The 13,590-nt window shown below is 40.6% G+C and overlaps 1 protein-coding gene across 1 annotated transcript in view; it reads right to left on the reverse strand.

The window, feature by feature from the left end:
* Nucleotides 1-9,807: 9,807 nt before the first annotated feature.
* The window catches only part of LOC127036610 (butyrophilin subfamily 3 member A2-like), a 30,039-nt gene continuing 26,256 nt past the window's right edge, over nt 9,808-13,590 (reverse strand). The window contains exon 13 of the mRNA XM_050927666.1: nt 9,808-11,205. Coding sequence (XP_050783623.1) covers nt 10,640-11,205 — 566 coding nt within the window. The 3' untranslated portion in view covers nt 9,808-10,639. The remainder of the gene's footprint in view (nt 11,206-13,590) is intronic.

Here is a 13,590-nt window from a genome sequence, read left to right on the forward strand (position 1 = left end):
TATTCAAATGTATGACATTAATTTGCAGAGGAACTGCGAGAGAAATGTGGTAAGTTTGTATTCATCTCTATAACTTTATTGTGCAGCAGGGAAGGGATAGAGTATCTCATGGAATTGAATATACTGTATAGTTGTATTGGCAATAAATCCTCTCAAAATAATATACTACCCATCAGAGGCCAAATACATACTGTCTGTAGTTCCAGTGAAGGTAGCTGAGTTAGACTAGGGAAAAACTAGATTTTGATGAAAACTTCTATTAAAACAATATTGATTTGTTTAATTTCCATGAAATGGATTGCAGTCCTGATTAGGTGTATCCTAACCTTATGTAGAACTTGATATTATTAAGAAGAGATTTCAAATACATCCTGAATCTCATGAGAGAACCTGCGTGTTCAGTATCCAACTTACATTGCTAAAGAATGAAGATAATTCTATTACCGGTAAAATAGTGAAGTCATGATGACAGACAAAATATAGAATGGGATAATGGCTGAATATAGAGATAGCACAAGCCATGGACCAAAGTATTAAGCTCAGTGTATATGAATTTGTAGGAATATGGCTCATTCATACTACTGCTCATGAATAAAATTAATAAATTAAATAGCCAATTGTAATGTTAACCACATGTTCCTAAAACAAAGACATAAATGTTGATCAAATGTATTTTTGCCAAAGAATTTGAGAATTTAAATTGGTAAATTTGCATTTTTAAGACTCCCTCCAATTTTTTATCTTTTTATATGCATTTTTAATAGAAATATTTATCCTATATTTCTAAATTTTGCTTGCAGAAGAGAAGACAGAAAGAGGTATTGAAAGCAGCAAAAGAGGGAGGGATAGGATATCAGTCTTAATAATGTAATACAATCTTTATTTGATAAAACAGTCTTTTTCTGGTGTGGAGGAGAATCTACGTATTTAGTATTTCAGCATTAATTTCATTTTCAATAACACTTCAGGAAGAAATTTAGTCTTTCTGAGTGGTTTCTGTTCCCTTTCATTCAACAGAAAAACATCCTAAACTCAAGTATAGACATATCTGGAAAGATTTCTTTGGGGCAACACAGAGGGAGGGAGTGTTTCTGCACTTGCTTAGGGCCAGAGAGTTTTTCACAGTGATTGAGAAGGACTGACACGTGTTCTGGGTAAAAGTGGGATTCTGAATTGCCTTGAGTACGTTTATCCCTTGGGGAATCTGGGTATTTTCTGCAGATGGGAGTCAATCAGGATTGGGTATTTATCAGCACGGGAGGGCTGAAGGTGTGTTGTAGCTGTGTCAGAGGCTGCAATAGTGTTAGGTTGGACATATATCTATATACAAAGTTAGAATAGTTCTTTACTTAAAGCCTGTTCTTGTTTTCAGTTAAATCAATGGCAGGAGTCTCACTGATGTCAGTGAGCAGGACTGTATGAAAAGACAATGCATTTACTGACAATATTTTTTTTTCAGGCCTGCATCAGGTGGAAAGCCGTAAGTTTGCTCTGATTTCTAGGGCTTAGAGGGAAAGATCAAATGTTACCTTCTTGGTGAATTTCTTTAAGAGGGGCAATGGTGAAAGATCTTCTCAGTTATCCAAGGAATTGAGGGGAATTCCTCACCTGGGACAGGCTAGATTGAGCATTATTTCCTTGAGGACCACTGAGATGACTGGTTTACACAACAGGGCAAAATATGTAGTTACTCAAATGTGTGTCATTCCTTTTCAACCAAGCTACTTAAGGCACTGGGAAAGTGTACTCTTTTTTTTTTTTTTAAGTATCAGAGGGGTAACCGTGTTAGTCTGGATCTGTAAAAAGCATCAAAGAGTCTTGTGGCATCTTATAGACTAACAGAATTATTGCAACATAAGCTTTCGTGAGTGAATACCCACTTTGTCAGATGAATGTAGTGGAAATTTCCAGAGGTAGGTATAAATATGCAGGCAAGAATCAGTCTGGAGATAACAAGGTTGGTTATGACACCATCAGCTCAGGATTAAACAAAGACTGTGAATGGCTATCCAAAAGCAGTTTCTCCTCCCTTGGTGTTCACACCTCAACTGCTAGAAGAGGGCCTCATCCTGCCTAATTTAACTAACCTCATTATCTCTAGACTGATTCATGCTTGCATATTTATACCTGCCTCTGAACATTTCCACTGCATTCATCTGACAAAGTGGGTATTCACTCACAAAAGCTTATGCTCCAATACTTCTGTTAATTTATTCATTTATTTTTATTATTTTGGTAGTCTTATCAAAGAAAGGAGAAAGATAGTTTACTATGAGACTGCATTGAAGCTCAGATTAAGCAGGCAAAATTTCACATCTGATTTCCACTGTACAATATCACATGCAATTTAATGTAACCCTCAATTTTTCAAGCAAAACAGAATGCAGATAGATTTCTGTATATATGATGCATTTGGTAATGTAGGAGATCCTTTAGTTAAAAGTAAAATAAGTTACACTGTCTGTCTCATTTGGGGAAAAACTTTGAATGAGTTATTCAACATTTCTTTTTCAGCAACTCTCCCTCAGATAATCCATAAATCAAAGTTGCCTTTTCAGCACTAAGAAAGTTTTTCCTTCTGTTTCCTGAATAATGAACTTCACCCTGCCGATCACAGAAGTGTGCCACAGGCCTGGCTGTACAACATTGTAATTCCGCATATGATAGGTTCTGAGTTTTGCTGCTTCTATCCCATGACATTTTTTTTGAAAATCCACTCATTTGTTCTTCCAGTCTCAATAGCAAAAAAAGGTCTTTCTAAAATACAAGGGACTGTTTTGAGAAACTTTGGGGATGACTCAAAGCCCATCAAATCCAATGGAAGTCTCATAGGGCCTAATTCACTGAATGTAGGTAATTATTGCTATTTCAGAAGTTCATTATTGACATACTCAATGGTATTGAGAACCTAATTTTCAATAACAAAAAAATGCACATCTTGATTACATTTTTTCTTTTGCAGAACAACTCCAGCATGAAAACAGTGAGTTCTTCTAATTTCTAAGCTGGTTCACTGAGATTTTTCTTGTTAACTCAGCTGCATATCTTATATTTCTAAGACTAAATAAAAGCCTCCAAATGACCCATTGTGAGAGCAGAATTTAAGAAAAGATACTGTTCTGCTGGTGTGTGAATCTGCAAACTTTGAGTTGCATGAGGTATCCTTGCCCACATAAATTGTCCCTTTGAAGAAAGTTGGGCAAATACAGCATTTTCTCACTTTTTTCATAACATAAAACATGCATTCATATCCACACTTCTACCTTAGTAAGAAATGAATAAATATTTTAAGGATGCAATCCAAAGCTTTCTGGTACTTAATATACTTAATTTATAGAGTCATACGTGTTGATTTTTACTTAACTTTTTCTTTAATAATTTGCCTTATTGGTAGATATGTCATTAACGATTTATTTCTGAGACACGGGAGTTGTTCTTAAATTGCTTAGGGACAAGGAGCATTTTGCAGTGTTTGGGAGAGACTTTCGCATGTGAGTCACTTAGTACTGGGCAAAAGTGGGATTCTGAGTGTTTCTGAGTTGGTCTGACTGCATATGTCCGATGTTTATCTGGATATCTTCTGCTTATCAGTATCAGTGGGGATTGGGCATTTATCATTGGGGAAGGCCAAAGAAGTTTGGTAGCCGTGTTCGATGCTGGCATGGTGTCAGATTGGCCATGTGACAATATAAAAAGCTAGAATACTCATTTACTTTAAGCCTGTTCCTGCTCTCAGAGAAATCAATTGCAGGAGTTTCACTGATGTCAAGGGGGCAGGACTGGATCCCTAATATGAAAAAAAAAGTGCATTTATTGAGAATATTGTGGGTTTTTTTCAGACCGGCTCCAGGTGAAAAACAGTCAATTTGCTCTGATTTCTAGGGTATGCAAGAGGATGATCAAGTATTGCCTTCTTGGTGAATTTCTTTAAGAGGGTGATAATGAGAGATCTGATCATTTGTGCATAAATGAAAGTCCAGAAGGTTCCCTCACCTGTAAGAAGGCAGATTGAGCATTATTTACTGGGGGACTGTTGAAATGACTAGTTTACACAATAGGGCAAATATGTAGTTACTTCAAATGTGTTTCATTCCTTTGCAACCAAGCTATGGAAGGCACTGGGAAAGTGTAAAATGATTTATTGTAATCTTTTTATCAGGCAGTGGAGAGAGACAGCTTATGATGAGACTGCATAGAACTGAGACTGAGCAGACAAATCTTCATGTCTGAATCCCATTGTATAATATTAAATGTAATCAGGTTTACCCCTCAGTTTGTTTTTCTGGCAAGAAATAAAGCAGAAAGTTTTCTATTGCTATGATGTGTCTGATAATTTGAGAGATCTTTAAGTAAAAAAAAAAATTACATTCTCTGCCTCATTCAGAGAAAAACTCTATGTTAATTCAACTTTTCTTTTTCAATCACTCTCCAGCAGAAAATGTGTAAGTCAAAGTTGCCTTTTCAGCACTTCCACTCAAATTGACAAGTGTCTGTGAGAAAGTTTTTCCATCCATTTCCTGAATAATTCCCTTCCTCCCGCCAGTCACAAAAGTGTGCCGTTGGCTTGACTGTGAAACAACATTTTGCAGCATGTGATAAGCGCCAAGTAAGGCTGCTTCTATCCTTTAACATTTTTTAAGAATGTACTGATTCGTTCTAGCAGTCTCGATAGGAAAAATGGGCTTTCCAAAATACATTGGATAGTTTTGAGAAACATTGGGGCTGATTCAAAACTCATCTAGTCCAATGGAAGTCCTTACACATCCCAATTCTTGCTATTCCAGAAGTTAAGAATCGACATGGTCAATAGTAATGAGAACCTAATTTTCAATAACAAAAACAAAATGCAAATCTTGATCAAGTTTATTCTTTTACAGACCAAGTCCATCATGAAAATGGTAAGTTAGCTCTGATTTCTAAGCAGATGCACTGAGATTTTTCTTTTTAACTCAACTGTATATCCTATATTTCTAAGTCTAAATCATCCATTATGTAGTGATGCTTTTTTGAAAAAGATACTTCTCAGTATGTATCCAATTCTGTAAACTCTGAGTTGCATGAAGTATCTTTCTCCACATAAATAGTTGCTAATAGAAGATAATTGGCCAAATACAGAATTCTGTAAGTCGTTAGTCACACCCTCCACCTGCAAGGGAGAAGAGACTTGAGCTGGGATCTTCCACCTTATTGTACCCACTGGGCTATGGGACAATTTGGCGTGAGTCTCCCACAATCTCTCTTTTTGAAGCTGTTCCACTGATGGTCAGTAATTATAGAGTAATTGGAGCAGGGAGGCTGGATACTGCATCTTCCACATATCGGATTAGTGGTTTGGTCATCAGGCTACAGAGTCATTCTCATGCTTCCTCTTTGTCTCTCTGTGTGGCCCAAAAGACTCCTTAAGACTGAGCCATGGAAAGTGAGAAAAAGAAAGCATGGAAGCTTGATAATGACTCCATAATCTGCTGGTTAGCTCACTCTGGCAGGATGTGGGAGACCCAAGATCCTGCTCCAATGACTCGTTAATGATTTATTCACAGTGGAACAGTTTCAATGGAGGAGCTTGAGAATCTCATAGTCCAGTGGTTAGAGTACTCCCCTTAGAGGTAGCAGAGATCTGTTCAATTTCTTTCTACCCCTCAGAAAATGTGAACTGTAAACCAGAGGTCTCCCAGGTTAGCAGGCTGGCTGTTGTGAATCTCAGTTTAAGGCTCCTATCACTCTTCATTCATGTATAGGAGATTAGGTCTGAACTCCAGGTTTGTGTATAACAATGGTTTCCCAAAGTTAGGCATTGTGATGTTCAGCATCACATCACCTAACTCCTTTTGCGCATTCAGGCCTTACTCACTGAGAGGTTGAAGTGACAAATACAGATACTGGGATCCACTTCTAAGTGAAAATGTGGATCTCAGTGCTAGAGATTGTTCAATATTAGCAGCAATCGGTCCCTTTTTCACCTGCTCTGACTGATTTGTAAAACTCCATATTTGGTTGTCCCCTCCTGACGTCTTTTACCCCAGGCTTCTTCACTTTTCCCTATGATAACACAGCTCAGGGAACAGCTGTTCATCTACACACCTCCCTCCTGAAACTCAGCCACACAGAGACTTATTCCACTGAGTAGCCAGCCCACTGCCCTCACTTGCCCTGGCCCTCTCCCAATATTACCTTCCTGCCTCACCCTTCTTCTCTGGATCTCACCTGTTTCCCTTCTCACAGAACTGTCTCTGCCTCTTGGCAGATCAGCAACTGGCCATCTCCTTTGACAACTGACTGGCTTCATCTTAACAGCAAACTATAGGAGGTAGAGGCCCTCTTTGTCAAAGGCAGCCTCACCAGCACTTGCAAAGGCTGTCAGGAAGTGGCTATTGTCATTATCTTGCCCGAAGGTCTCCTGTGACTTTATCGCTGGTGATAGAAATGGGAGATGGCAGCCATTAGACAAAAAGAAAACCTCCTGTTTGTTCATATGTCAAGGGAATACTTCTGCAAAACCCAGTATTGAGAGTTGGTGATTTGAGCTGGTAGGAATTTATGGACAAAATGTTTTTTGTTCTTATTGAAAAAATGCTGTAATCTCAAAATGAAACTTTGTGTGGGAAAGGCTAGACTTTGATTAAACTTTTGCTGGGTATGGATGGAATTTCTGTTAAAAATGAATAAACCCACCACAAATTAAATATTAGCCTCATGTCACGTTCTCTGGAACAGCTCACAACTCTAAGTACCTGTCTCAGGGCAGACTGTCAGAAAACAAAGGCACATGCCTTAAAAAGGTGGCGTAGTCTATAATTAGATTTCACCAAGCCAGTAACAAACGCTCCTGGATCACTATTCCAGTCTTACAGTGGAGACACAGACAGTCCCCTTAGAGTCTCCAGTCTATCTTGTCACCTAGACAAACTGAATTTTGTGATAAAAGGTTACTTAAATATAAAATTACACCACATCAGGCTTCTCTCAGTCCCAAGAGACCAGTCACTCCAGGTCAAATGGTACTCCAGATATTCCAACAAAGACAACGCTCGTAGCCAATTCTCTAGTAAATTAACTAAAGTTTTATTAGATAAAAAAAGGAAGTGAGAGGCATTGAGCGGTTAAAGAAGATCAGATATAATAACAAGTGAGTCACAGTCTATAATCAATTCAAAGGAGAGATGTAGTAATCTGCCACTTTCCAAAAAGTCTTTTCAGAGTACCCTGATTGTCTCTGGGGATCTCTGCTTTGCATCTGGTATACTTCCCTGTAAGAGTCCAAACAGTCCAGAGATAAAGATCTTTCTCTGAATCCATATTTATATCTTCTTCTCACAGAAGACAAGTTGACAGTTTGTCTACCCACATGAGTTTTTCCTGTGAGGAGGGTGAGTGAGGAATACATTTAGCCTTTTGTCCTCCAACCACCAAGTATAATTGCAGCTCTCTTTGAAATTAGCATTTTCTGTTAAAGCCCTTAATGTATGGGGAGACTTTGGCAAACCAATAAAGTGCCTGAAACCACTATGGCTTATTGTTAAAGGCGTGGGGGGGGGAGATTTGGGGTGCCATAGAAAGGGCAGCTTGCCCCTGTGTCTTCCTGATAAGAATTGTGTTGAAGTTGCTGATACATGCATTTTAAAAGAGCAGGAATGTCTATTGGGGTCTCAAGGCTGCAAATTCTGGAAAAATCCACACCTGGCTAATCAATAATCAGAAGGAGCCTCTTGCTTGCCCATTGGAACTGCTTGCTTAACAAGTTTTCTTTAAGGGACATGTCATTCTATTACTAATGTATAAATAAGGGTAGAAAGCTTGGGATAGTGGGACTCGTTTGGGGACTCTTTTGGACTCTTTTTGGACTCTCCCTCTGGACACATCTTGCGGTCCCCACAGGCAGACGGAAGATTTGCTGTGTCACTCGAAAGCCACACTCAGCTTTGGTAATTATCACAGGTTGGGGGTGATTTACTAATCTTGTTGCGGACATATGTAAGTGCTAAGTGAAAGCACTCTTGTATTGTCCTGTTTGTGCCAGTCATCCTATCGGTCGAACATCCGCGTCTCCCCTGATTTATTTCCTGACACCTCCTTGCACAGAGTAAAAGTTACCAAGAGCTTTGGGTTGAAAGAACCCTGGGTAACATTAAGTGTTTCATTAGCATTTCACAAGCTTTCTTTGATGGGTTATTTTGTCAGAGGGGTATACACAGTGGAAGTGTTTGCTATTACATTATAAAACAAGTAGACAAGTAAAAACAATAGAGGTAACATTCCACTAGTTTTCATTAAGTTTAAACATCTGAATACACTCTTACATTTGTGCTCATTTTGATCTATATTAATATACAAGTGAATTGACAGTCTGACATGACCTGGTCTGCCAGCATCACCCCCCCATACCTAGGGAAATATTGGGTGATGTGAATGGTGCAGATTCAAGTCCCTCTTGTGAATGAGAGGACGAAGGGACTTAAACTTGGGTTTTCTACATGCCAGGTGAGTGCACTGCTTAGGGGTGGCTGGGTTTCTTCCTCTGGTACCTCTCTTTGTTTCTGGCATTTGGGGAAAAAATGAGTGGGTCAGGACATTGTTTTGAAATCTCCACCATTTTTGCAGGAAGGGAAGTCTGTTTTCTGCCAAGCTATGGTGGTGCTAGTGATTTCACGAGAGCTCTGGCTTGCAGGTGTTGGGGCTGTGGCTGTGGGAGGGAGTGACCCCTCATATGGACTCTGAGGAGAGTGACTCACTTTTAGAGGATGACCCCTCAATAAGGGCAGGCCCCAGGAACCCATCTTAATGATATTGTGCCCCATGCCCCTTCCTGCTCTCTCTGCATCCCCCAAGGCATTCACATGTCACTCTGCTCAGGCAGGACTTTTGCACGGTCAGTGTGTTGCCCTGGCAACTGGGTCCTGAGGCAGCTCCAGGCTCTGCAAGGGTCTGACTCAGAGGGGTGCAGCTCCTGCCCAACTGGACCTCCCAATAATGGGGCCCCCATATCGCCCCACTGGTGACCCAACCCAGCCAGCCACTGACAGCAGGGTGTATAGGCCTGGCCAGTACCCCCAAAAAATGCACCAGAGAAGAGGGGCTGAATAACATTATCTACCTCCAAGATGAACTCCCCCCCCACACATCTTTTGACCCTGGCAAACTTGTATCCTACAACCTCAGCACCGGGGAGAATTACATCATAATGTGTTTCTGGTTGAAATGTTCCCCTAATCTACTTTGCAGAGGAATTACACTCCATAATCTCTCTCTTAGGAGAGACTGCACTCCATAATATGCTGATAGGGAATTTGCCCTCCAATTTGTCCTTCTAAGATACTTACGTTGCATAATTTATTCCTTAGACACCTGCACCTCAGTAAATCTGCCTTCTCAAAATATTTCTGCCCCTTGACCCAGACAGTCTGAATACGACAGCAACAAATATCCTTCAAGATGGATTTTACTCAGGACGGTTTATTTGGATACACCAAAAAATGGAAGGAAGTTGGTATAATTGAAAAGCCAGGGTGCAGGAAACTAAATGGTAACCTTATACAACTACTAAGTATTAAAATCTACTCTCGTTTGTCCTCCATCTGTAGAATAGTTTTGTTTTGTTTATTTCAGATGAACTGGGCAGGCGTTTTGGAGACACAAGGAGGCTTTGCTTCTTGAGAAAGTTCCTAACACTTCGTGACTCATCTTAATTCCTAACCTGTTTGAGCTAGTGTGGGAAAAGTAGAATGTGAAGCCCAGGAATCATGTATAAAGGAACTACTTCAAGGTTTCTGAGGAATATAATGAATTTTGTGTTGCTTAAGCTACATTAGTGACTCAGGAGCACTTGCAGATTTATATAATGTCTTAATAAAACTACTATACGTACTGGGATCAATAGAGCCAAAGTTAGGGAATTATCCCCATCAGTGAAATACATCCAGAGGCAGGTTCCATGTCTACTGAAATATGGACAGTTTAATTAAAAAAAACCATCATAATGATAACACCACTCTTTCAGGTCTAACCATTTAAAAAGGCAGCAGCAGAAAACATCTGAGGACTTCCAAGAGGGCATAAAGTTAGACTCTATTCATAACCTTATTTTTTTTAATTTTCTGTATTGCATAATCAAACTCTCTCTTCATAGTATTGCTTTAGATGTCACGGGGAGAGCTAATATGCTTTTTGAGATACAGGGTTTGTATTTTATTTCATTTTTCTTCATAACCATTCCTGTATAACTCTTAACCAGCAACTGAATAATTGCAAGACTTTATCCTCTTCTTTTGAGTAGCCATCCATAATGGTGTCTTTTCTAACTATTGCTACATTGCTTGGCAATATCACACTTTCATTTCCCCTCCATCTCAACACCCTCAACCCCCAAGATTTTGTCGTTAAAGTATTTTCCTATTTTAAAAAAATGCAACAGAAAGTTAAAAATATTTCTATGAAGACAAGTCTCATTCCTTTCAGAATTTATTGATTTGACTTCTGAGTCAACAAGCCTATGACAAATGTTTTTGTCTCTTTTTTTTCTGTTTTATGTGTTTTATTTTATCTTCAGTTTCTATTTGCTTATTTTACTGTTTCTGGTGTTTCACATGTTTACATTCCCTTCTCCCCTCTGTTTTGAATTTTACTTCTCTGAAGTAACTAGCTCTCATTTTTCCTTTCTCAGAGGCTTTAAAGGAATAAGGACTCTGATGGGGTGGATTGCTAGTGGTTTCTGCTCACCTCTGTTGTTCCTGGGACTGAGGAATGGGTAATACAAAATTTTATTAGTAAACTCTGCAGGGATAGTTGTGATGAGGAACATACGTCCTGCATCATAAAATGAGACTCTTCCATTTTCCTGATCCAGAAAAACACCAATCACTTCATATGGCATATCCCTCTTTTCAATCTTATCATTTTTTATGCTTGAAAAAAAATCTCCCTGGAATCTCTTCAGAGACCAATATCCCTCCTCAAGGAGTTTCTCTGCCTTCTCTCTTTTCACTCTGTCCCTCACTGACTGACTAAGCACTCCCAGCTCCCAGTCCAGTTTCTTCCCCACCTCCACCTCCCAGTACTGCCTCCCTGCCATAAACCCCTCCTTCCCCACCACGAGCAAGGCCCCGGAGGCTGCTTCCAGCTCAGGAGATGCAGGTTCTTGCCAGACTCTTTTCTTATCTTCTGACAGTTTGAGGTCTGGGTGTTTGCAATCGGGATCCAGCGTGATGGGAACTGGGGAGAGAAACCGGAATGGTCCCTTAGTTAGTAAGGAGTGAATCAGGGACACTCAGTATAAAGAGAAGAGACAGGGAAAAAACCAGGGGAGAAATGAATTTTAAAATGACAAATTCATATAAACATCAGCATAACAGGTACTGTATGACAGTAATTTACACACTCTGCAGGCAAAGTCTAGCCCTGAGGCAGGGAGATGGTCTGGGGAGCTCTTCCTGCTCTTACACTTCAGTGCTGAAGTAAGGCAGCAGGAGAGCTGGCTAAGGTCCCTGCTATTGTGTCTTTGCTCCATGGGAGTGACATCTGCTGGCCTTGGGTCAGGAGGAAGCAATTTCTGGAGGTGAGATACAAGCTGCTCCTTTATGAGCAGCATAAGGAGCAATAAGGAGCATATTGCAAACACATCACTCTGACCCATGCTGCCCTGCTGTGGCTGGATGGCTGCTGGACGTGCTATTCAGATGCTCCCACCGCTTTAGTGAAGAGAAGCAGGATATTTCCTATGTGTTGCTATGGAAAAATCATTAGGAAAAGTACTAGGGGTCTGATTCTGACATGTGCTGAGTTCTGTAGCCCAGCAAAGCACATTAGAATGTGAGTAGCTCAAGTGACCAAATCCTATGTGCTGTATAACGAGACTGCACACACACGCACGCATGCACACACACACACACCACTCACTCCTCTAAAGGCAAGAATCACACAATGCTCTGCCATGTCATAAGGCCACCACAACTGACCAGAAGGATGTGAAATTCTAGTGTTATGTTATAAACCACAAGTGCTTTAAAAATTGGACTGAAAGGGTGAATTACTCCTGAAGTGAAGCTCTATTCTAGAATTGTTTTATTTGTCTTTAAATAAGAGGATTATTTCAGGCTTGAGCTTCCAGACACATGGTCCATCCCAGAGCTCCCAGCATGAAAGGGGAGCGTCAAGCAGCACACTTAAGATGGTGCAGTCAGGCCCCTGCTCCACCTGGAGAGCTTTGGGAATGCTGGCAGCAGACATGCTCTTCCGCTGCCAGTTTAAACGCCCTATCGCTAACACTGAACTTGGTCTTCTTCCCCAAACCTTCATGCTCCTGCCTTTCTCTGCTGCTGGTGACAGCTCTGTCTTAACCCTGGGGCATAGACTCGCAACTTTGGTGTTATCTTCACCTTGTCTCCTTGCTGACAAACCTTGCCAGGTTTTTCTTCACAACAGCTCAACAATCCACCTGTCCCTGCCTATCCCTATGACTAAAAATGCTTCTCAAGTCCTTGATCATCCCATGTGTCCACATTTCCCACAACCTCCTCCTCTCTCACCTCCCCGGCTTGCACCTCACGTCCCAACTTTCATTGAAACCAGAAGAGGTCAATTCAGGCTGCTCACCTGCTCTGTGTCTCACAGCCTCAGCTGTCAGTCACTTTCTTTAATTCCTCCATTGTCTTCCTCTGACCCTGAACATCAGGATCATGCTTTGTCATCCACATCTTCAAGGCTCTGCATAGGGAACCTGCCGCTCCACCTTCATCTCTCACTATTCCCTCTTTCACTCCACCAGATTCTCACCTCAACTTTCCCTGTTTATTCTTCTCCTCCTCAGCTTTATGCCTTTTCCCATGTTTCCTCTTATTCCCGGTGACCGCTCTTCTCTTAGTATGGAAGGTACACATCCTCTCTACACAGATGTTTCTTCTTAGGTAAAACACCACTAATATTAACCCACAACAGCAAAATGCTGTTGCAGAAACACACATACACACAAAATCATGTTATAAGACATAAGTACCATTTAGGTTTTATCCATAACATGCAGTGTTTGAATATTTTTCGCTATTTATTAGGCACCAATAATGGGGCTTGTAGTAGAAAGAAAGAACCTGAGACATAAAGCCTGGAATAAAGGGCCTGGTATGAGGCCTAAGGCCTGAAACAAAGTCAGGCCCTGCTGCTATAAAGGAAAGTTAGCAAAAAAGTCAGACTCTAAGCAAAAGTCACGCTCTGTTACAAAGCAGATACCTGCTTGCAAGTTCACTATCCAATACATGAACTTGGCAAGGAGACGACTGACATTGCAAAAATACAAACACTCCTAGACAAAGTATTCACATAAACACATTCCAGATGGGTAATATCGGAACACCCCGGTACAAGGTTACAGTGTAAATACACTCCCCAAAGATAGTACCGGGACACACTGACCCCTCCTAAAGATAAGGTCAGGATGACAGTGTGATGGATAGAGATGTTTTGAGTGAACCAATAGGTACAAAGTAAAGGGTGGTAACTAACCATGCCACAAGGGCGATATGTAATGAGTTTGTATCAGTGTATAAAAGAGGGGTCACAGGGGGGTGTCTGTCCAGACTAGGGGGGAGCAGAGAGTCCTGCTGC

Source organism: Gopherus flavomarginatus, chromosome 18 (assembly GCF_025201925.1).
Source record: "Gopherus flavomarginatus isolate rGopFla2 chromosome 18, rGopFla2.mat.asm, whole genome shotgun sequence".
Lineage (NCBI taxonomy): Eukaryota > Metazoa > Chordata > Testudines > Testudinidae > Gopherus > Gopherus flavomarginatus.